The 24064-nt window shown below is 36.3% G+C and overlaps 2 protein-coding genes across 4 annotated transcripts; both read left to right on the forward strand.

Moving 5' to 3' along the window:
• Positions 1-1196: 1196 nt before the first annotated feature.
• Positions 1197-18012, forward strand: il1rl1 (interleukin 1 receptor-like 1). 2 transcript variants are annotated; one of them, XM_065252370.1, is made up of 12 exons: positions 1197-1264; positions 1436-1528; positions 5147-5396; positions 5675-5846; positions 8089-8242; positions 8319-8387; positions 8597-8720; positions 9252-9385; positions 12452-12535; positions 15149-15295; positions 15948-16112; positions 16929-18012. In XM_065252370.1, the coding sequence occupies exons 2-12, from the start codon at positions 1444-1446 to the stop codon at positions 17318-17320; spliced, it is 1776 nt and encodes a 591-aa protein (XP_065108442.1). In that variant the 5' UTR covers positions 1197-1264; positions 1436-1443; the 3' UTR covers positions 17321-18012. The 2 variants fall into 2 exon arrangements, with proteins under 2 accessions (XP_065108442.1, XP_073668044.1); XM_073811943.1 differs by lacking the exon at positions 12452-12535.
• A 524-nt stretch (positions 18013-18536) lies between these two features.
• LOC135733102 (uncharacterized) lies at positions 18537-23939 on the forward strand. 2 transcript variants are annotated; one of them, XM_065251412.2, is made up of 11 exons: positions 18537-18673; positions 18809-18858; positions 19231-19446; positions 19699-19803; positions 19914-20180; positions 21045-21363; positions 21777-21987; positions 22101-22169; positions 22271-22336; positions 22459-22572; positions 23245-23939. In XM_065251412.2, the coding sequence occupies exons 4-11, from the start codon at positions 19721-19723 to the stop codon at positions 23670-23672; spliced, it is 1557 nt and encodes a 518-aa protein (XP_065107484.1). In that variant the 5' UTR covers positions 18537-18673; positions 18809-18858; positions 19231-19446; positions 19699-19720; the 3' UTR covers positions 23673-23939. The 2 variants fall into 2 exon arrangements, with proteins under 2 accessions (XP_065107484.1, XP_065107485.1); XM_065251413.2 differs by lacking the exons at positions 18537-18673; positions 18809-18858; positions 19231-19446 and having other exon boundaries at positions 19657-19803.
• The last annotated feature ends 125 nt before the right edge of the window (positions 23940-24064 follow it).

A 24064-nucleotide genomic window follows, 5' to 3' on the forward strand; every position in this document is an offset into this window, starting at 1 on the left:
TTCTTCCTCTTCGTCCTACTCCTTTACCAAGTCCTCTTCCTCCTCCTTCACCACGTCCCGTTCTTCCTCCTTCACCACATCCTCCTCCTCTTCCTACTCCTTCACCAAGTCCTCTTCCTCCTCTTTCACCATGCCCTCCTCCTCTTCCTACTCCTTCACCACGTCCTCTTCCTACTCCTTCACCACGTCCTCCTCCTCTTTCTACTGCTTCACCACGTCCTCTTCATCCACTTTCACCACATCCTCCTCCTCTTCCTCCTCCTTCACCACGTCCTCCTACTCTTCCTACTCCTTCACCACGTCCTCTTCCTCCTCCTTCACCACGTCCTCTTCCTCCTCCTTCACCACGTCCTCCTCCTCTTCCTACTCCTTCACCACGTCCTCTTCCTCCTCCTTCACCATGTCCTCTTCCTCCTCCTTCACCACGTCCTCCTTCTCTTCCTACTCCTTCACCACATCCTCTTCCTCCCCCTTCATCACGTCCTCCTCTTCTTCCTCTTCTTCCTACTCCTTTACCAAGTCCTCTTCCTCCTCCTTCACCACGTCCTCCTACTCTTCCTACTCCTTCACCACGTCCTCTTCCTTCTCCTTCACCTTGTCCTTCTTTCCCTCCCCCTCTGCCTCCTCCTCTTCCTCTCCCTCTCCCTCATCCTCTTCCTCTCCCTCCTCCTCTTCCTCGTCCTTCTCCTCAACCTATTCCTTCATTTCTCTGTGTATTGATTGTTTCAAAGCTCAGTGAACTGATTCAGGCCCTTTTATCTATCCATTGAAGGATTTTATTTTATTTGTGTTCAATTTTGATCTTAGTGTTTCCACCTTGGTAATTGTTTGCTTAATGAGCCTAAGCTGTGCTGAATTGAGTGAACAGTATTGAACGCTAGTGCTTTCCATATGACCACATGGTGTAATCACTGAGAAATGTAAGGATTTATGTGTGGAGTTTTGAAGTTCACCAATCTGACTCATGTGTTAAGCAGGAGAGTAGTGTTTATAGTTCAGCAAAATTATTGGGCTTCTTGAAAAATGGCATTATGGTTTTGAAATTTTAGTTCAAAAGCCTGGTTATAGTGTTTTAGCAATCAAGAAAAACTTTAATCTTTTCTAATATCCTGTTTTCAAGAGAAAACACAAGGAAGGGAGATAAGTTTCAGATTATACGATATAAACACTGTTGAAATACATCCTCTTTTGTATCATTTACTTTGACTCTCACAAATTGAAAATCGTCTCTCACATTCAGTGGAACACATCCATTTGCATACAGGTAATTCAACCCTGATGATATTTTTTAGTCTGAATGTGTTACAGTGTACTAGAGTGAAACATTAACTAGTTCAACCTGTCTGTGAATGTGTACTATAGAGCAAAGGTTTCTGATAACAGTTAATTATGGTGAAAGGTTTTTTATTCTTTACTTGATTTGTTGGATGTACAGGTGTGATAATGATGATGATGATGATGAAGCAGGTGGGATTAATCTTCCTCCTGACTGAACTCACTCAGGTCTCTACTTTTACAAACTACACAGGTGAGAGGAATTTTATATTAGCAAACTGGCAAAACATGACAACAACTGATGCTTCTTTAAGTGTACTGAAATCAACATTTATTTATTATGAGTGATTTCATTTACAATATTAAATGATGATTATTTTGTGAAGTGAAGATTTAAAAACAAATGGGAAACGTCATGTTCATTTCATAACACTTTATGTATCCTTATACTAAGATATAGAGGTGCATTTAAAAGCACATATACCCAATAAACCCTCATGTTTCAAATGGAAAGCAATAAAAATCAGAAGGATTCGTCTCTGTAAAGTATTTGTGCGCGCTGCGCTCCTCAGCTGCAGTGCGAGAGGTGCAGAAACAAAAATGATATAATCCCGCAAAATTACAGACATTCCGATTTGCACTGGACTAATATTATCACAGGACCTTAGTGTTCGGCGAAATATTGTAATACATTTTTGTTGGGAATTTTTACTTTACAAATCACAGACATGGCAGATTTGCACGGGATTAAGATCACAGACAACCTCCACATTTATAACAAATTACTAGAGGTCTAAGGTAGTACTAATCCCATGCGAATAGGGCTTCAGTTTCTTTTTCTGATGAACACAAAAGAAGATATTTTGATAAATGATGGTAAGCCGACAGTTGACGGCAGGGGCGCCGCTAGCAATTTTGGGCCCTATGAAAGAATAGTAGGTCGGGCCCCCTTAACATACCCATTTTGCACCAAACAATTCAACCTAGCTATTAAAAATCTTTGTCTGCAATTTAATAATACTAGTTGCTATTGTTTTGACCACTATTATCAGTATTTATACAATATAAAAACTGTTACTTGGATCTAACTCAATAAAATTAAGGCAACATTTTCCAACTACTTTTTGTAAGTTTATTGAACTAACTGATATTTTGAGTAAGGACAACTTAATAATATGGATTTCAATGAATGCGAAAAAGCTAATAAATTAAGTACAACCAATATAAAAAATATCAGCATATTATACACAGACTTCGTTAAAATTGGTAACATTTAAATAAAATAATACTGATTTACTAATTAATTTTATTATTATTATTATTACATTATTTATGTTTTGTTGTTGTTCTTTTATTTCGTGAGATGAGGGCACAAAACGTTTATTCAATCAACGCACCTACTTAGTTTGGTTTGGGCAGCTTTAAAGCGCAACATACTTCAGTATGCAGTCTATGCACAAGCACCAGTCTTCTGAACAATGGTAACTACAAAACTCAAAAGAAGAAACAGAAACTCTTCCAAATCTCAAAGATAAATGAACATTAAAAACTAACAAGTCTTTCTTTTTGGCAAAAACACATAAAATAAAGTTAAAATTCAAATTATAACTCTCCAAATGCCGTCCCATGCAGAGCAGTCCACTGCCTTGTTAGTTATGTTTAATAATAAAATCATTAGTTTCAACACAAAATTATTATGTTAATTTCCTTCTTACAAATTTCAGTGGATTATACATGATAAAATGAAGTTGAATTTACTCAATTATGTGTTCATTTAGAATTACTCAAATGATTCAAATTATTGTGTTATTTTAACTCATATTTTGATTAAAAAAATAAGAATTCAAACATTTGAACACAGTTTACTCATTTTATTTTATTAAATCTATTAAGACACAGAAACACTTTTTACAGTGACTTACAATGCCTGCAGCTAAGATAATTTATTATGCAAATGTAAATTTAATAAAAAAATACAGTTATCAAATATTCAGAGAAAATCCAACATTCTTTAACAAAGATTAAAGATAATTGTGACCCTATCTGTGAAAACCCAGCTGAAGTATTTATTTGTGGTTTACTGTTTTCTACATAAAAACATTTTACATAATGTTAAGAACATTTTGTGAAAATATAAACCTGATATCTCAAATATTGACTGAGTAATGTCATGTCAGCAATTAGCGAAATGAATGCTTAAAAATCAAACTTTGATGTGTGTTATCAAAATGCTTGACCAAAGCTTGTATTATAATTATTAGCATTATTTATAACGGCTTTCACAAACCAGCAGCTTCAGTAAAGCAAAAATAATGACAGACCATTAAAACAGTGAACTGGAGAAAACAGCTAAACTCTTAAACGATTCTTCACACTGAAAATTTTTTTGTATTCAATTTACTCAATGTTTTTAAGGTAAGTGGTCGCAATCAATTTATTTAAGCTACATTTAAAAAAAAAAAACAAAAAAAACAAAAAAAACTTTTGTTTAAATGTAGCTTAAATAAATTGAATGAATAATTTTTTCAGTGCACACTGTTTTTTTTATCACTGGGGTTCTAAAATGAAATGAAAAGGACAACTGCAGCATACATTTCAGCATTGATTTCTTAAAAATGTTGCAAGGTGAGAAGCTTTAATATACATTACTGGACTGACTTAGTTTAGCCCTCTTTGGATTTTTGTCTCATCACATTCAACTCGATTCACGACTGCATAATAATCCTTCTTTGGCATATTGTGTTACAAAACATTGGAGTGTTTAATCGATAGCATTTCTAGTTTATGTTAATAAGCCTATACAGCTATGTTAATTAAAATAGCTTTTAAGGGCTGACTTCGCGTCAGAATCATAACACATAACAGGGAACGTAATTCACCTTGTTTTTTAACTATGGTGAACAGAGCGAAGACTTTATAATGGAAAGAAAGCTGCATTGTATTGCTTCAGCGTCACATTGTGTAAACTGCATTTATAGTAAGGAAGTGCACATATTCAGATGTCATAACAAATAGCAGTAAATACACACACCTTGCTCTCTTGTGAAGTTCACTCCGCACTGTGAGACTGTGGATTGAAGAAGGCGCTAAAAACACAGTAAAGACGGGTGAAGCTAAGAGGGCTCCGCTTAAAGGGGTTGCACAAGTGGCACAGTCCTTGGCTGGTGCCCCCAAAAGTTCATGGGGCCTTAGAATCATCCTAAGCTCCCCCCAAACGGAGCCCCAGGTTGACGGTACTCATTGAATTACATTACATTTATTTTTCCTACTATGGAAGTCAATGGGTATCATAACTGTGGGCATACAATTATTTATCAAAATATCTTCTGTTGTGTTCATCCGAAAAAAGTAAATTGATAAATGTTTAAAAGGATGAGAAAATTATGACAGAATTTTCATTTTGGGCGAACTATCCTTTTAATACAAAGTTAAGGTTGTTTGTCTCACCAATCCCAGGAAGTAAACCCCATTGCCTACTATCTGTGTGTTTGTTGTAGTCCAAGAAAAGAGATTTACGTTGGAGACGATAATTCGCATCATCGTTTACTTTGGGGTTGGGACCTTTTGCATATCATTAACATGTACTTATACACAAGGGGTGCCAAATTTCAATGAGCTATGCATGCTACACACCAAAGGAATTGTAAAATCTTGAATCGGAAAATTGGTGCTGTTTAAATGAAACCTTTAACTAAAATAGTCCCTGGAAAATTAACATTTTAAAATCTGAGACCATATTACATTTTTGATTTAGAATATAAATTATCCTAATATTAGCAACAATAATAATAATTTAGTAATAAGTGTATAAAATATTGTTACGTGAATAGAAATAATATTTGCGCTTTTCTCTCTCTCTCTCTCTCTCTAGCATGTAAAAATCTTGACAGAAAGAAAACAGTGATTGTGACAGCTGGAGAGTCTTTGTATCTACAGTGTCCAAATCTTGATTGTTATGAAGACAACTATAACAGTTCATATGTTTGGTTTAAGAATCTCAGTAAAACGATGCGTTTGGAAAAGATTGGAACAGAGGAACACGAGCGTGTGCATTACCACAGATCTGTGTTGTACATCCTTCAGTTAACTCTAGAAGATACCGGACATTACATCACACAGGAGTGAGTACATCACACAGATTATATCAATGTACTGTTACTTCTTATTTCATTCACAACTTATGTACGTGTAAAAAATGAAGTTAAAACAACTTGGTTTAGCAAGTCAATTTAAACTACTACTTTAAGTGCCATAACTTATAAATTCAAGTTGAAATTGTTTAACTTCATTTTTTAAGTTAGAGTAACATAAAAATAAATGCTGTGAATTTTGTAGTGTATGTATACTTCATTGCTGTCATTTTGCTGTAACTCATGTATGTTGTCATCTTGTGTTATAGGTGGTATAAGGATTATAAGGATCCTTGTCATGAATTTGAATTGGACCTTGTTGTTTATGAAGAGTTTAGCCCAAATCTTTTAAATTCGAAAATTTCAATATCAAGGGAAAGCTCGAATTCAATTCCCTGTCCTGTGTGTGAATCTCAAAAAGGAACATTCATCTGGTATAAGGTATGAAGCTTGGTTAGACCACTCCAGTTTTGCCTTTAATCGTCACTTTGAAATGTATTGTGACCATTTTAGTCCAGTGTCTGTTGAATTTCAACAAAAGCAAATCGCAGGAGTGACACTAAAGTCACCTTATTGTAATGTAAAAGACTGAGAGCTGACAAAACCAATAAAAGATGTATTTCAAAATCAGGGTTATTCCATCAAATATTCATGAATATAATTTATTTTCTTTGTAGTGTTCAAGATCTGAAAACATCGCACATTTTGTCCGGTTTCAGTTTTCTGAAAATAAACGCAAATGAAATATTATTTTTATTAATAATTTGGCAGAAATGTTTTAGGTAGTTGACAGAATTAAACAAAAATAAGCATTTTAGTATAAATAGTAAATTTAGAATATAGCTGACAATAATCTTAAAAAGTGCTTTCTTAATTTTTTCCAAAGCTGTATATATTACATTGACAATGTGCAGGGCTTTATTTAAACCTGTAAATGAACAGATAGATTTGAGATGGTGAAAGAATAAAACAAAGAAAAGTATTATTTCTATTGAGCGCTGTTATCTGTTGATTCTCTTTACTTTCTTAATGTACGTTTCTGCACTTATTATTTTTAAGTTTTCTTGATTCAAACGTTTGTTTAAATAAAATGTATTTTATTTCTTCCGTTACAAATTCTTCGTACTCTCTCCTCCGATTACCAACCTAGATTGCATTACTTTTCATTGATCGGATCAGTTTCCGGTGATAAAATCTCATCCTGTCTTATATGTCTTAAATGTTTCATCCTTTCTCACTTTAACATTTGTCACATTACAGTAGCACAGTAGGGTGCGAAATAACATTTCATGTTGACTTTAACCCTTTAACTGCCACACCAAGAAAAAGGCATTTGAAAATTGTTTGCATTTCTTATCTCCGTATGTCGCTTGTTATCACACTCTATGTATTTTTTTTTTCAACACACCCCTTAATTTTTAAAAATCAACCTCTACCAAATGGTTAATATGTTACTTAAAGGAATTCAAACACATATTATGGAAATTAGAAAATATGAACTATAATAAAAAAAATTAAACATAATTCAAGTAAAATAGCTTTGTATATTAAGTCTTCTTTATTTATTGAAATATAAAATATTAAAATATTTCAGGTTTCATTTTAACACAGGAAATTAAATGTTTTCATGTTTTTTAGCAATAAAAAAGACTAAAGGTAACAAAAATAAGGACTTTCTGCATTTAAAACCTAAAATTAAAGAAGGCTAAATATAGCAATACAATGGCATTTTAGTTCAATTTATGATTTAAGAAACACAATGTCAAGTGTGGTAGTAACAGGATTTTCTTTTTTCTTTTTTTAGATAAATTAACATTTCTTTGTAAACCAGCAATGTTGTGTAGAGTAAGCCGACATTAGAAACAATCCTTCAAACAATTTAAAATATCATTTAAGAAGTAATTTCTGATTAATTAATCAGTAATTATGATTTCCATACATTAATTATATGAATTCATTATATTTATTTCAAAAAATATCCAGAAGTTGCAAAAAATACACACTTAAGAAATTATCTCAATATATTCAATAAGAAATAACAATAGCTGTGTCATATTCATAGCTGTGAATGATCAGAAATGTATATTTCATAGCCAACAGTACATTGTGACTACAGAAATGGATGATCTGAAAACATTACCCTAGCTTTTCTACATTTACCGTTTGGTTGAGCATGTTTTTGAAAAATTGTTAAAAACATACGAAAGTTTTTTCATGGCACCAAGTAACATCATTTTGTAAAGTTAGGGCACTTACATGTAATATGTAAAAAAAAATGCTTTCCTTGCAAATTTTCAACAAGAACAGTTCACATAGCAGGAATGATTTTTTTCTCTCTGTCATCCATATACTGTAAGAAGATGTGCTGTTGATTGACACTCTGACATCTAGTGGATTTTTTGGCATAACATAGCTCAAACAAATAGTAGAGAATCAGCTTGACTAAAGTTAGGTACCTGTACTCCTCTCAACAAAATATAGGGACGCAAAATCGAGCAGGCAGTTAAAGTGTTAAAGCAAAAACATTCTTAAAGTCGTGTCTGTGTTTCTATTCAACTATTCATTGTGATGTTGCTGCTATAACTTAATGAGTTGTTCTGTGTTAAATTAAGGATAAAACTGAACTCATTTCTATATGGTTACCTGAAACTGACCATGCAATTTTTTTCTCTTTCTTCGGAAGAATTTCTCTCTCATTTCAAGTCAAGAGTCTGGGAATATTTTACGCATCAGTAACGCTTCAAAAGAAATTGAAGGTATTTACACGTGTGTTTGTACCTGGGAACATCACGGCAGAAAGTACAACAGCTCTGCATCTCGTCTAGTTTACATTAAAGGTACAGAAGATTCATCACCTGTATTATGCTGAAGGTCTGATCTCAGTTTCTGATGATCTTCTCTTTTGATCTACAGAACCATCTACCTTTACTTCTCTACAGATCATTCTTCCTATCAATAACTCCATTTTGCAGGTTGATATGGGTGAGGACAGATCATGACATGTTCATATTATAATAATAACATTTTGACATGGGATTCCTCAGCAAAAATCTGATGAACATTTATCAGATATAGGCTACTACTATTTCTTTAAGGGGTCATATCATATTTTTTATATAGGTCTGGCCAACAAATACAATAAAGAAGTTAATCATAGCAACCCACCCCCTTCTCTTGCTCTTGTTTTTCAGGTACAGAAATTGTCCTCACATGTTCTGTGTTCACTGGATCCTTCGGGAAAGATAAGAGCTCGTGTTACTGGAAAAGAAACGGGACCGAGCTGGATAAAGTGTTTGGATATAAACTGGAATACAGGTAAAAATACTCTTAAGCAGCTCTACATTTCTATAGATTTCAGTCATAACCTTAAAGTTCCCATAAACTGGAAATCGTTATGACGTATTTCTGAGTGAAACAGAATGTCACTTGAGGCAAATAGTGGGCGTGGCTAGTGTTTTCCACTGTGCTACGATTGGATAAAGAACAGTAGGCGTTTTATTCAGAAATAGAACTGGCGTCATCAGAGAAGTAAATTTTTTTTTTTTTATTTTGATAAAATTTATGAAGCGCGTCACGTCAATAAAAAATAATAACTACACAGATAAATTGTTTATAATAAACATTAAAAAATTTGAATTGTTTTGCTTTCATTGGGACTTGTTCTAGAAGCAACAGGACCTTGACAATGTAACTACATAGAGTTTAGCATAGTTTAAAGTAGTAGATCATTAACATGACGCTGGGTGCAACTGCTCAAATGCTCTCCTCATCACTTTGCAGAAAACCGATATGCCTGAGTGTCAATTATACAAAAGTAATAATAAAAGCCTGTCTGTTTTTCTCTAGAGAGGATGATGATGTCATTCATGCAGTTCTGACCATCAGTGAAGTTTCTCAGGTGGACCTTCTGTCTGTGTTTCAGTGTACAGCTGAAGACAAGTCTGAAGTGATGTTTGTATCGGTCACTCTGAAGAGCAAAGGTGAACGTCTACCACAACACAACACATCTTACACAACATGTAACTGCTGAATTTTACAAATAATAATAACGAAATTGAAGTTGAAACAAATGTGCGTAAATTAAAGGTAGAGCGTAAGATTTTACCAAATTAAAAAAAGCCCTCTCCACTTGTTCCCGAGAAGGAACGCCTATTAAAACCACTGCCAATTTTTACTTGTCGAGTAGAAACTTCAGGACTGAGGCATCAGTGGGAAGCCCAACCTGTTTGAAATATTCTCCCAAAAACACTCTGGTCTTGTTTCTTTCTCTTCTCGTCATACAATTCATAAACACTTTTTCTCTTGTGACCCTCAGACATTTTGAAAAAACACGGTGAGAATGCGAGCTTCAATGAATGGCTGAATTGAAACCATAGACCACCACACAAATGGCGCTTTTCCATTGCATAGTACCCCACGGTTTAGTTTAGTTTGGGTCGGGTAAGCTCACCTCAATTTGGCTTGGTTAGCTTTTCCATCGAGTTTAGTATCACTTTGCAGTGGGAGGGATTATAGGCGTGTCGTTATATTTACCCTGCCTACTGCTGTGACATCATACAAGTGAGAGCGTTGTTGTACATTCCCATACATTCATTTATTTTTCAGTCTGCCACAAAATTAAAATTGGCCACCACAAATAGATGTTTGCACATCGCGTTTATAACTACCTCTGTCTCACATGACAGTTTCTGTTCAAACACCCGTCCCGTGGCGTCAGTCGACGGCGCTCCGCTGAGCCTCATTCAAGTTGCATTTAAGCATATATAATGCGGACGTGCACGTCGCGAATGTGCCGCCACAAACTGCAAGTCTGGAAAAAACTGTTATGGTGTCCCGGATTCTCAACCTGTGGATGTTTTTCATCACTAAAAGGGTGTTTGGAAACTTATAGCAGAACACAGATAACAACATGTTTGCTTGAGACAGCGCAAGCTAGCAGTAAGCTAAAGCTAATATTTACATTATAGCGATGACGCTTCTCTCAGACCAATCAGTGACCTACAGGGCTCTATCTTGCACCCAGCGCAATTGACTTTGTCCGTGACGCTTGTATCATTCATATTTTGCCCCGGCGCACAGCGGGTTTTTCCCGTCACAGAAGCACGTCGGCAAACTAGGGAATGAACTTGCGCTCCCTGGGTGGTTCAGCGCAAAAAAAGAGGCGTGTTCCGGCGCAAACCATCCCTGATGCTATTTTGCAGTTTCAAAAAACAATTGCGCCACTGACCAGAAAAAAAAAGTTTAAAGTCAGTGGCGCGTTGCGCGTTGTTCATTATGCTATTTTAAGGGCGCATGCTTGACCATAATGTATAGGGTGCACAACGCGCATACACTTTGCTTATCTAATCTACACAGATGCAACAGTTATTTTTGCAAATCATAAATTGTTACACTTAAAAATATTAATACACGAGATAAGGGGAATCATAGTGGTGAGCATTGTGGTGATAGTTTTTATTTATTCTCATGCAAATAACGATTAAAATATTTTCATAACTTTGTTGTGTGGCTGTATTACGTTTATTTTATGTAAATAATAATTAAAATGTTTTCATAAGAAACCTTAATGTATATGAACTTGATTTGTAAGAGTACTTTGGGGTTGGAGCTTGCTTGCGTTTCTTGGGTCCGATTTCAAAGCCCCCAAACCCTTTCAGCGGTGAGGGTGGACGCAGCGATGTCCTCTGCTGGCGTCAAGTCCTGAGGCAGATCCACCTCCCGTTACACGGCGTGCCCGATTTATGCTGGCAAGCGTGGGATTCCCCCGTACAAGGACGTCGGTCTCCTCGGCTGTGAACCGCTCCTGGCGTACGCCTGGTAAATCTGTCATAATAATAGCAACCCGCCATGGAACTTGCGCCCTTGCGTTTAAAGGGAATGTTGGCTAGCGTTCTGATTGGTTTATTTGACGTTACGCCCAAACCACACCTATGAATAATGAACCTACTTCAGACCAACCCCTTATTGATTTGCGCCCACAGTGTTTTCGTGTCACGTTTGGTATCAGCTCGGGTCGCTTGGGACCAACCGAGGTGGTACGAAAAAAGTATCGGGTACTACGTACTGCATCCAATGGAAAAGTAAGCTGACCCGACCCAAACTAAACCAAACCGTGGGGTACTATGCAATGGAAAAGCGCCAATATAGACCTGAAAATGCCCATGTGCAGAAAGTGAACCTAGGGACGAGCACATACGGCGGCCTTACGGCGCATTCACACGGGGCGTCAGCGTTAATGCTTCCCATTCACTTTTAATGGGTGATGTCATGCATTGCCGAACTGAATTGTGGATCCGTCGGCGCCGCGTCAGTGCCGTGGCTCGCTGCAGAAGTTGAACATTTCTCAACTTTTCAAACGGCAACGCGTGCGTCAGCCAATGAGATCGCCTTATGCAAATAACCTAGGCAGAGCCAGCCAATTACGTTTATGGAGGAACGGAGCTTGTGTAAAGGCCACTGTGATTGACTAGTGGTTCATGTAGGTTGTCTACAAACCGGAAGGTTGGTGGTTCAATCCCCGGCTCCACTGGACCAAGTGTCGAGGTGTCCTTGAGCAAGACACCTAACCCCAGCTGCTCCCGACGAGCTGGCTGGCGCCTTGCATGGCTGACACCGCCGTCGGTGTATGAATGTGTGAGTGAATGGGTGAATGTGAGGCTAATTGTAAAGTGCTTTGGATGGCCATAGGTCTGTTAAAGGGCTATATAAATGCACTGTGCGTTACCTGTGGCGTTTCTGACAAGCTTAAAAGGACAAAGTATTATAAAAGCACTATAAGGGTTTTTATGCATTATATTCAAAGTCTTCTTAATACACTCAATAGCTTCATGTGAAGGAACAAACGCACATTTAAAGATACTCTGTACTCGCAATTAATACAGTACATGAAGCGGACGGATGAAACGCGTCATTCACACACGCACACACTAGATAACTGTAGGTTATTTTAAAGATCTGTTTTATAAAAGTCTCCGTAAGCCGTTGGATGGATGCAATTTACTTTGTGCTGAGCACACGATGCATCTATTCTCTTTGTGTTTTAACAGTCATGAACTTTCCATTGCGGAGCGAGGATTCCCAGGAGATGATGCATCAAGGGCATGAATTCTGCGCCCAGAAAGCCCATAAACGTAGCGTATATGATTGTGTGTGTGTGTGTGCGTGTGTGTTCGTTCGTTATAGACGGTATGCAAGACATCACCTTTCCACGTGACCACACCGGAGCTCACCCTATTGAGTGACTATTATCATCTTAAATTGAATCTAGTTGGCCTTAACAGTGACCCTAACAACTTGCCAAACAACCAGTAGTCTGTGGACATTGGCATATGTATGTCTTGCCTAACACTATTAAACCATCCCACCTTTGTAAAACACAAGACTCATCATAATGAATGTTTTTTCATGAAGGCTCACTGACAAAACTGTGCAATTACACAGAATAAGAGTATTCATTGGTGTATTTTTATAGGATTATTATCCCAAAATTGTACATAGCTGACATATGGCTACTGCTACTGATTTACTTCTTCTTTGAGTTGGCATAACCACAGTCACTTTCGCCGAAGGTGACGTCACGTGCATACCCTCTATTACTGCGAAAGTGTATATTTATAGTTATGTAATGTAAATAGCGTCAACGGATATATTATATGCATGGCTAACAGCTAATGTTAGCACTCTGATCTAAGTTGGTCTGCCTGCTTTGCTTTAGCTGCACAATGTCGTTGGTATATTAAGTAGTTTACATTTAATCACAGTGAATTAAAGCTTGGAACAAAAAACTTTGCTCATAGGGTCCAAACCTCAAGGCAGTCTCTTGTTGCCTTGCTGCCTCATGAGGCAATGACTTCAGAGGCATGAAGGCAGCTAAGAGAAACGCTTTCGGACACACTTCAAAGGCATCGTGTTTGAAATATAAACAGAGAGCGTTTTTGTGATAACTAATCTCATATTTGAAAACTACAATAATAATTTCTAACTAGAAATGCAATTAAAATGTGTAAAAAGTGAAAATATACCTTTATTTACACTAAATTTGTGCTCCAGTCGCTTCCTTGGCCACCATTTTATTTTTTCGAACTCGACCAGGCTCAACCAATCACATTCTTAATGTACGCCCATGCATAAAATTGTGGGACAGGCCAATGGAGTTATTTCAGGAGACAGGAGCTGTTTCTCAATCTCAAGGATACTTCTTGGTAGGACTGGTCCTTACAAGTCACTTCCTTCAGAGGCTAGGCGAGGCGAGGGTCCTCTTTTGCATTCGGAGAACACATAAATGGAACATGCTAGCAAGTGCACCTCATTGCGTCATTACGTCGCTGCACGCATGTGGGTGATTTCAGCTTGCGAACAGTGCAAAGGCTACACATATACATCCTTTCCTGTATATGGGATATTTCTCGAACGAAGGACTCAGTCCTTGATTGAAATTCCGAGGATCCTCGACATTGGAACAGTCCTTCGATAGATGTCGATGACGTAGCATACTCGAAATTCTGGCTTCCGAGGATCCTTCTTTGACATTGAGAAACGGCTAGGAATTAAACCTAACATTGGATTCGGACATGCCTTGATGCCTTCATGCTTTGGAAAGCTGCCGCAGAAGGCAGCAATGTAGAGTTTCCGGAAGCAGCCCAAATATCCCTTTTTTATAGATGTATATACGATTTTTGTAAAAAGACGCTGAGAAATATAGTTTACGTTACTTGTGTTTTGCCCATATGCATTCCACTGAAATTCCAAATGATTTCTCATCAGAAATTTACTGATAAACAGTTATAAACTGTGAATCCACATCTTACATTTCAATATGCTTATGTGTGATAATTGTCAGTGCAAAGAGAGAGAGAGAGAGCTTCAAGAAACAGAAAAGCAATGTACTGCTACATGAAATAAGTCTATCTAAAGTTTATATTGTTATGTTAAAAATGTAAATTCGAGTACTAGATGCCACATTTACTTTGTTGGCATTGTTGAGGAACTTTGATCAGAAATGAGAGCAGCCCAGATTAATACTGTGTGGAAACATTACTTCTATACTGTAACAAAATAGGCTTCAGAATTGAGATGCTTCCTAATCTACCTTTCTTATGTAACTTCATAGTTACTGGATTATAGCAATTTGCCTATTTTTGAATAAGAGAAGTGTCATTGTCAAAATGAGTTACGTTACAGTTTTAAAATGATAATACAGACAACACAGATAAAAAATAGTTTATAAAGCTGCCATAAATGTTGAAAAAATCCAATCTGTTACAGTACGTTCTGCTCAAGCTGTGATGACAAAGTTGATCGATCAGCTTGTTCATCTGCATTTTCTGGATCAGATTCAGCTCGTATGAATAATGTCAATGTTATCTTCTGTTGGGAGCTAATCTTCCAAATATGGAAGCGTCACATTTCCGTCACACGCTTGACGTATATTCAGCCAATTACAATGCACTAAGTAGCTGGCCAACCAGAGCACACTGCGCTTTCTCAGAATGATCGGCACGTTTCAGAAAGGCGGGGTATAGATGAGCAGCAATAATATATACACAACGTAAACACATTGCATTACACCAAATACACAACATAATGTTCTTTTTAGCAATGTAATAGGGGCTCTTTTACTTATTTTGATTAAGTTTGCTGACTTCACTTAGTTTAACTGAGCAATGAGATATGTATGAGTTCTCTTATAGAAGAGTGATGATGGAGATCAAAAGAAATGATGTTTTTGTGTTTATCTTCATCAGATGTGGGAGTATCGAGTCTGACGCTGATCTCAGTTTGTGTTTGTGTGCTGCTTCTCTTTCTGCTGATCACCGGAGCAGTCAAGATGTTCGCTGTAGATTTGGTGCTTTTAGTCAGAGGAATTTTCAAGAAGCTCAACAGAAAAGAAGGTGAAGAAAAAATCAATCATTTGCACTTTAAGAGATTACAGTAGTTCATCCTAATGTCCTTGAAAACATGTATGCAGTAAGCTCTTTAACTCTTCACAGTCAAAGCTCATTATTAAAGCTTAAAAACATCCATATGACTGTGATGTGATCTCTATAAACTGTGAAGAGGTTAAGGATGAAAAAAATGACAGCAGAGTTTCTTTTTAATAACCATCTTGATTTAGCAGGCTCATAACTTAAAGGGACACTTCACCCATTTGCATTAACCTTTGTATAGATAGATCCCCAGTCATGTTTTTGAATGGTTGTGCATGATTTCCTCAGTTGCCACTGAGACAGGAGAAATACAGATTTCAGTCTTGCATTTCCTTCTTTCAATGATGTAAAAATCATCATTTTGCATCATTGAAAGAAGGAAGTGCAATGTCTTTGTTGAGGGAGTGAGACTACAAACACCCCTTTTCTCGGTCAAATAGGCACCAAATTCTAAATGTATGTTACATTTCAACTACAAATATGACACACTTTCAATAAAGATTAATGTTTCTACGGGTGAAATGCTCCTTTAAGGCCTGTATTATCCTATTTACAAACCTTTACAATAAAAATAAGATGATTAATCTGTTCATTTGCTGTTTACTCTGTTTGACAGATGGGAAAGTGTATGACGCTTATGTGATTTACCAGAGAAACAACTTAGATGAGACGTCAGAAAAAACTTTAAGTGAATTTATTCATGAGGAACTTCCTACGGTACTGGAGAAAAACTACGGCTACAAGCTTTACATTCCTGGTAGAGATGATCTACCAGGCGAAGGTACATCACATAAACATATAAATGAAATATGCAGCCTTTTATCAAATCAACATATATTTTTATGCTACTTTAACTTAAAAAACTAAGCTAAACAATTTATGCAAACTTTTTACCAGCCAAAACTTAAAATAATAGGTTGAAGTGACTTGCAAAACCAAGTGGTTTTAACTTCATCCTGCATTTTTGTTTTACAGTGAAGAGTTTCTATGAATGTTAATTCATAAAGTATTATATGACTGTACTTACTGTAGTAAACCTATCACAGTGGTAATCACAGTACAGGTATTTTTGTTGAATATGATAAATGTTTTTTAAAACCATGTGAAAATGTCTTTTTTAAATAATTTAATAAAATCTCATTGAGTAATACTTTACAATAAAGTTGTATTTGGTAACATTAGTTATTACACAGCTCTTTGAGATGCTCGAATCTGATTGGCCAGTTGTGACATTTGCAGGTTTGTCTTACAGTATCTTAAAAATGAAAGTAAACATGTTTTCATCATAGAAGGTCTACATTCATTAAAAATAAGTTAATAAAATATTTCAAATCAATATTTAATGTCCCTTACCTTACATATGAAGTAAATAGCCATGTAATAAACAGGTTAATGATCAATCAGCAGGTTGTTATCGCAAAATTAGCGCCTCCGCTCACACTTTGGTGGCTTATTTCTGCGATAACAACCTGCTGCCTATGTTATCCTTGAACTAGCACTGTGGTAAGCAACCTTTTTGAAATCGATCCTTTACTTAGTAAGGTGTTTTGAAAGCTGTACTAATTCTCACTTATCTTTCTTCCTGTGCCCTCACAAGACTGCATGAATCTGATCGAAACTAAGATAGAGCTCAGCCGAAGACTTATCTTCATGATCTCTCCAGGAAACAGAGAGCATGAACACAGCGTTTCTCTTGAAGCTTATGATGTTCAGGTGGGACTCCATCAGGCTTTGGTACAGGGAGACACCGCTGTCATCCTCATCCAGTTAGAAGAAATCCAGGACTACACACATCTGCCACTCGGACTGCAGCATCTTCTCAAAAACAATCCTCCTTTACAATGGAGAGATGGAGAAAAAACAAGTTCAAGGTTCTGGAAGCAAGTGCGCTACAGATTACCCGTTCCATCATGTCAGAAAGACTGTCTGAAGAAAACATCTGTAAGATTTAACTATCAAAAGATTCCAATTGAAAATGAACAAATATGACCCGGTCTCTAAAATCTTGGCTATAAAGTCTCAAAATCTTATAATGAGATTGATTTCAACCATTTATTTTTCAATCTTACAGTAGAAATCAAGGTTATATTTTCACACAATGTTCTTAAAAGTATGCCTGAAAAGTGTTTCCATCCATCATATTATCAGACAAATTTAGGACCTTCAAATTTTGCTGGTTAACACAATACAGTAGATGCTGCACTGAATCATCATGGGTCATCTGCTCCACCATATTGGGAATAACAAGACTGCCCTACTGTATACATATACTGTCTCTATAATTAACCAAAAATAATCCAAATCTTGACAAAAGTGAGCTTTTACAATTCAAAACACTTTGTACTGTAGCTGTGTCCTAATTCGAAGGCTGCGACTTTCTAAGGATTATTTTATTTTATTAAGTAGAAAATGTAACAACAGAGCATAGCATAATACAGTTGCATACATAACAAAGTATGACATTAATTAGAAACAGGGCATTTGAAACATGTTCGTGACTTTTTGTTTTAAATAAATTTTAGAGAAGAGATAAAACAATCAAATTCAACTAAAAACACCTTGAATGTTGGGGATGAATCTAAACATTTTTTATGTTTGTGTTGTTTATGTATATAGAATTTTGCCTATAGAATTTTGTACTCAAGACCTTTGTTAGCATTGTTTTTATATTGCACAATAATATCCTTTAAATAAATAAAAAGTATTTATACTTTACTTGATTAAAAATGTAGTCTGCCAATTCTTTCCAAAAAAGTTGGGTATTTTTACAATGAAAAAATAAATGTGTTAACACTTATTTCTCAATTTTACAAAAGGAGCATAAATCATCAATATCAGAGTATCTTTAAATGATTGATTTAACAGGGTAGATGGTATGCAAAACTTTAAAATCTATTTCTTTAGTTTTGTAATTGATACAATATTTAAAGGAAATTAACCAATTAATATTCTCAATAATAGAATTCCAAAATAATTTTCCTCTAGGTGTTAATTTATTTAGTTTTTGGAATAAAGTACAGATATGTTTGTTATTGCATTTTTTATCAATCAGTTCAATACCGCTTAAATTTTATTTGGGTTTTATCATCACTGTAGAGTTATAGAGAACATGACTTTTAACAAGATGAACCTTCTAAGGACCGATTGGCGTGATTTTTTTTCCCAAACCAGTTAAGCGCAAACCACGCCCCCTTACGTTAAAATCCCACCCGCAGCCGTGACTTTCGCCTCTGCTTCGATTTCATTGGTCAAATGTGTTACGTAGTCACCTAAGCGGTTCAGACGTCTCCTTAAGGCAAGGCTGTATATATATTATGGATCCGAATTTGGCGCTGACAAACGGTAAGATAAGCCGCCTGATTGTTTATATATAGAATTTAATTATCATCATAAATAACAATTAGGAGGTTTCAGTGAAAGTTTTTTTATTATTATTTTAACTTAATGTTTATCGTATCCTATTTATATCCCCTGCAGCGGATTACGCTTGTTCTGGCTGTAATGAAGACCAAGCCTCACATCTGAAGGTTAACATTTTCAATTAATTAAATGTTATGGCCAATTTCATGCAAATGTCAGCCTTTTTATGAAAAGTTTTTACCTAAAGTTTTAACATACTGATCTCGGATGTTAACATTTGGGTATTACTAATATTATTAAGGTTCTAAAACATGTGTCCTTTTGTATAACATTCATAACACATGTATATTTCTCTAATCTAAAACAGAAAACATGAGTATAAATTATGATATTCATGATATATTTTTGATGTCTCTAGACTGCTATTCCATATCATCAAAAGTTTAGGAAAATGGTTCATTATATTGTTACATGTATATTTCTCTAATCTTAAACAGAAAACATGAGTATGATTTCTCTGGTAATTTTTATTTTTACAGGACTGGTTACCTTCTGGGTATAATTATCATTTCTGCACCTACACTACACAAGGCACATCAAACTTGGACCACAAAAGTTTTGAGGTATCACTCAGAATTGCACTGAAAGAAATTTGTGAGGTTAAGGAATGGGTGAAAAAGCTTAGTGAGTCATCAGGGGTGAGTTGGAGAGTGGCAGTGACCAAACCAAGTAAGGGACAACGTGTGCTTTATAAGGTAATATCAAATCAGTTTATTTATATATTCTTTACCCCAAATTTTAAGACTATTATTAACTGTTATTATTATAAGAAGAAATCTATCACAATGTGAAGTTTTCATAGTAATAAACTAGTAATAGTAATAAGTAGAAATAAATAGTAATAAACCACTTATGAAAAATGTATAAATTAAAAATCTAACATGCCTAACATTTGTCCACAATTCTGTATATTTGGTCATTCTTGTTCTATATCTATCTATCTATAGGCTCATTATAGGTGCCAGCATAATGTTTGTGTCCGATCAGGCATGGCTAATCAAAGACGGCTGTCAAAAAATACACAATGTGGGGCAAAAATGGTTTGCACTCTGGTAAATACTGTAGACACAAGGGGACTCATCTAGTAGGTGAGTTAAAATTTGAAGATAGAATAATGAAGGGCTTTTGTCAGACCTTTATGTGATTTGTTTTTATTTTTCAGGAGCAAAGATCCCCATATACCCACCTACCCAACCTCTGTGCGTTTGTACAATGTACATAATCATAACATCTTTGTTGCGGAGGCACTGAGGCACAGGGATGTGGGAGTAAAGGCAATTGAGACCCTGACTCAGTTGTTTGAGATTGGGCACAACCCAACCTCAGCTCTGGCTGTACTTAAAAGTGACCTGCTGGCTGAGCATGGTAACAAATATGTATATGCCTCAGCCAACCGTACCCTTTGCCCAGACCTTCAGTTTTGCTACAGGTAAAATTTTACTAGGCCTATAAAACAAATTAGAAGCTTTAACAGACAAAAGTAGTCAAACAATCAATTTCATTTGCAGACTGTATCAGAAGGTGAATAAACAGGAGTTTGGAGAGCAGAGTGGGGAGGGAATGCTTGTAGCTTTGGAAAGGCAGGTAGAATCCTACAATGCATCATGTGATGACACCTGTGCTAAGCTTAGTATGTCCTCAGCAGGAACACCACTTGTAGCCATTTGTTCCCCCTTGATGAAACGAACACACCGCCTTTCCAATAGTGGAGAAATGGTCCATCTGGTAACATGGACCGTGAGAACTGCAGGGTGTTTCTCCTTCTTACACACACCTGTGCAGGTGGTCTTCCTCTTGGTATAGTTATAACCCAGTCAGAAGATGAGAGAACAATTAGTGAGGGATTGGAGCTGCTGAAGTCCTTACTGAAGAATGATGCCTTTGGAGGGCGTGGTGAGGCAGGCCCTTGTGTGTTTCTTACAGATGACTCAAAGGCAGAAAAGGGAGCTATAGCCCAGGTCTTTCCTGAAGCCAAACAGCTGCTCTGCATATTTCATCTTCTTCAAGCTGTGTGGAGGTGGTTGTGGAACAAAGAACACAAGGCTGAGATGAAGGACAGACAAACACTGTTCAGCATAGTCAAAGACATGCTTTATGCCAGGGAGATGAGTACAGTTGAATTACTCTATCAGCAAGCTCTTGACAACCCTTTGACCACCAGGTAGGGAAAAAAGTAGATAGGCAGAGGTAGCTTAAATATTTTACAAGTTCTTCTGGTATGATTAGCATCCAAATGCCTTGGATGAGGGTTTTTAGAGGGTTTTCCTGTATTGTTTTTATTTTATCTTTACAGAAACAAGAAGTTCTTGACTTATTTACAGAGTCTTTATAGTCTACGCGAAGGTTGGGCTCTCTGCTACAGGAGGGACTTGCCAACACGTGGCAATCAAACAAATAACTATGTGGAAGCTGCAATGCGTGTATTGAAAGACAAAATACTTCAAAGGACGAAAGCATTCAACCTTCCTCAATTATTCAACCTTTTCACCACCCGACTAGAGATGTACTATGAAGCACGTGTGACAGACATCGCACTTGGCCATTGGGAGGCATTTCACCGGTCAAGATTCCTTGCTACAGAAAGTAATATTAAACCATCTGATATTTCTCAGGTAATGTATACATTTGAATAAGAATCATACGGAAATCGTTGGAGTGTTTTGTTTCTTAGTACTTTTATTTACTGTTTGTTTATTTTTACAAAAACACAATACACCTTCGTTTAATAACGACAATGAAAATAAAAAACAATAATGAAATGTTGTAATAAGTTATAACGCCAGAATGCATAAAAGCTGAATGTTATTTTTGGGATCAGATGATGTTGTCCGATTACTTACAATTTACTGCGATGGTCAGTTGAACAACAAGGTCACATTGCAACTCAATGTGTTTTGTGTCCTTCTCAGTTTGTTCTTAAAAGCTAGTCTGGCATGACCATTCTCTACAAGAATGCAAGTCTGTTCTTTGAATTCTTAGAATATAAAAACATTCAGTGTCTATTTTATGTCTTTGTCACTGTTAGGTTGGAGAGAAGAAGTTTCAGGTGAAATCCTCCACATCAGGACACACTTATACCGTGGACATGGAGTTGGAGCTCTGCACATGCCGAGCTGGCCATAGCGGGGCACCATGTAAACACCAAGCAGCAATAGTGCAAAATTACAACATCACCTCTATCAACTTTCTCCCCACAACAGCTGAAATGAGGGCTGATCTGCTGAAAATAACAAAAGGTAATAATTTCTTTGCAGCCTAGGTTGTCACACATGGACTGACACTCTATTGAAATGCTACTGCACCTTCTTAAGATATTTGAACAAATATGTCTTGTTCATCATTTTCACAGCCTCAGTTTCTCTTGACTTCCTGAGTCCTTTACGGCAAAAAAGGCCTATGTCAAGCACATTAGCTCCAGGTAAGTTTAAGTGAGAGATACAAGCGAGTACCTTTATTATACATGTTTAATTCTTAACAAAACTTGTGTAGCAGTGTGGCATTAGTATACGATTGTTACAGATGTGCCTCCAAGACAAGAAACCTGCAATACTGATCATCAGTACTATCTTAGTGCTCAAGATGATGGTAAGTATAAAAGAAAGGATGGTGCTGTTTTTTATTTACTCTTTTTATCTTTCTATTGGATGTATATTGTTCAGAAAGACCATATTTCAACATTATATTTTATCTGTGTTTGTTATGAACAGTAGACCATCAGCTGGCCGTGTCTACCTTCAGCTCTGCACAATTACCCCCAGTTTCACCTACTCCAGAAGGCTCAAACTCCAACCTACCCTGTGTGCAGAGTAATTCAAAAAGTGGTGAGTCCATAAATCTCTTAAATCACATTAAAGAGAAATTAAGCCACAATGTACTTCTCCATATGTTGTTCTAAACCTTTAATATTCTGTTGAATAAAGTCTTTTTAGTCTTATTATCAAAATATCTTGTTTTGTGTTTAACAGAATAAAGAAACTCGATGTTTTAGAATAACATTTAAATGATGACAGATTTTTTTTACCTTTTGGCGTGGTGTCCCCTTAACATCCTCAGAAAGTCTTGAAACTTTGTAAATGCTAAGGAACTGCCATTAGGTATTTTTACTTAACCGTATATTTTGAGAGGATCTCATGATTGTACATAAGCTATACACAAGCTGTTCTAAATTATACACCATTTATTTCTTTATAAAAAGTCTAAAACTATTAGAAAACACATTTTATACTGGGTTTTATTTGTGTCCCAGTGGTTTATGTGATTTATAGATTGTACCCCTCAGAAAATGTTCTGTATTTTCATTAGTTTTCTATAGATTTCATTTTAGATCCCTTAGAATACAATTGTGACTATATTAGGATTATTCAACCTTTTGATAAGTGCTGCCAAAACCACCAAATATCATAACATTCATAAAACTATTTAATTGTTTTTATTGTTTGTCATTAATCAGTATCTTTACTTACTTTTGTTTTTATTGTTGTCTCAATAACCAGCATCTATACCTCAGTCTCCTGTAAGAAGGATGCTAAGACTGCTCGGTGAACTGTCTGAAACCTCTGACTACAGTGATGCCATGAACACAATGGCCAAGCAGCTTGAAAAGATGCAGCACAACCCGAGCCAACTGATCTCTGCATTTTGCTGTTTTGGTAAAGGAATGTCAGTGTCAAAGCGTGCAGCAGCATTAAGACGAGCTGCTAGACGACCAGGACCTATTATTGGCTGTCAGCCAACAGCAGTGGCCCGAAGAACAAATAAGTTTGGTTCTAAGCGGCGTTTGACAGCTGGACGACCCAGAATAATTTTTTCTGGTTCAGAGCATGACTACAGCAGACATGCAGGAAATGGGGGGAAAATGGCTGTAAGGGTTCGCCACAGATTGTCAGAATCTGTGGCAATGAATTACTCACATCAACACTAGAATAATATTTGTATGTGGAATTTGTGTTGATGGGTTAAGTGTTTCTAATTTGTTCCTCCTGAATGTTTTAAAATGTTAATTAATAGATTAGTTAATGCAAATACAGTATTATTAATGAATTCTATGAATGAATGCTTTCAGGTTATAAAGCCATATTAAAACCATATTCGGACTCTTGTTTACAGTAAAGGATGCGTGAAATTACATTTTCTCTGTGCAATACATTTTTGATAGCTGTTGTATGTAAAAGTGTCTTTGTGTACAATGGCAGTTTTGTGTTTTATCCATTTAATAAAAATGTTTTTATATGAGTAGTAGTCATTACATTAGTGCAAATAAAGGTGTGCTTTCGAGTTACTGGGGTACATGGATGACATAGGCCTATGCTGACT

The sequence above is a fragment of the Paramisgurnus dabryanus genome, chromosome 15 (genome assembly GCF_030506205.2).
Source record: "Paramisgurnus dabryanus chromosome 15, PD_genome_1.1, whole genome shotgun sequence".
Classification (NCBI taxonomy): Eukaryota; Metazoa; Chordata; class Actinopteri; order Cypriniformes; family Cobitidae; genus Paramisgurnus; species Paramisgurnus dabryanus.

Bases quoted from the DNA above. Each gene is read 5' to 3' on its own strand.
- il1rl1 (XM_065252370.1), top strand. From the start codon at position 1,444: ATGATGATGATGATGATGAAGCAGGTGGGATTAATCTTCCTCCTGACT. The intron at 5,847-8,088 runs GTATGAAGCTTG...TTTCTTCGGAAG, and splicing joins GAACATTCATCTGGTATAAG to AATTTCTCTCTCATTTCAAG. The intron at 8,721-9,251 runs GTAAAAATACTC...GTTTTTCTCTAG, and splicing joins GGATATAAACTGGAATACAG to AGAGGATGATGATGTCATTC.
- LOC135733102 (XM_065251412.2), top strand. From the start codon at position 19,721: ATGTTTGTGTCCGATCAGGCATGGCTAATCAAAGACGGCTGTCAAAAA. The intron at 21,364-21,776 runs GTAATGTATACA...TGTCACTGTTAG, and splicing joins AACCATCTGATATTTCTCAG to GTTGGAGAGAAGAAGTTTCA. The intron at 22,573-23,244 runs GTGAGTCCATAA...CTCAATAACCAG, and splicing joins GCAGAGTAATTCAAAAAGTG to CATCTATACCTCAGTCTCCT.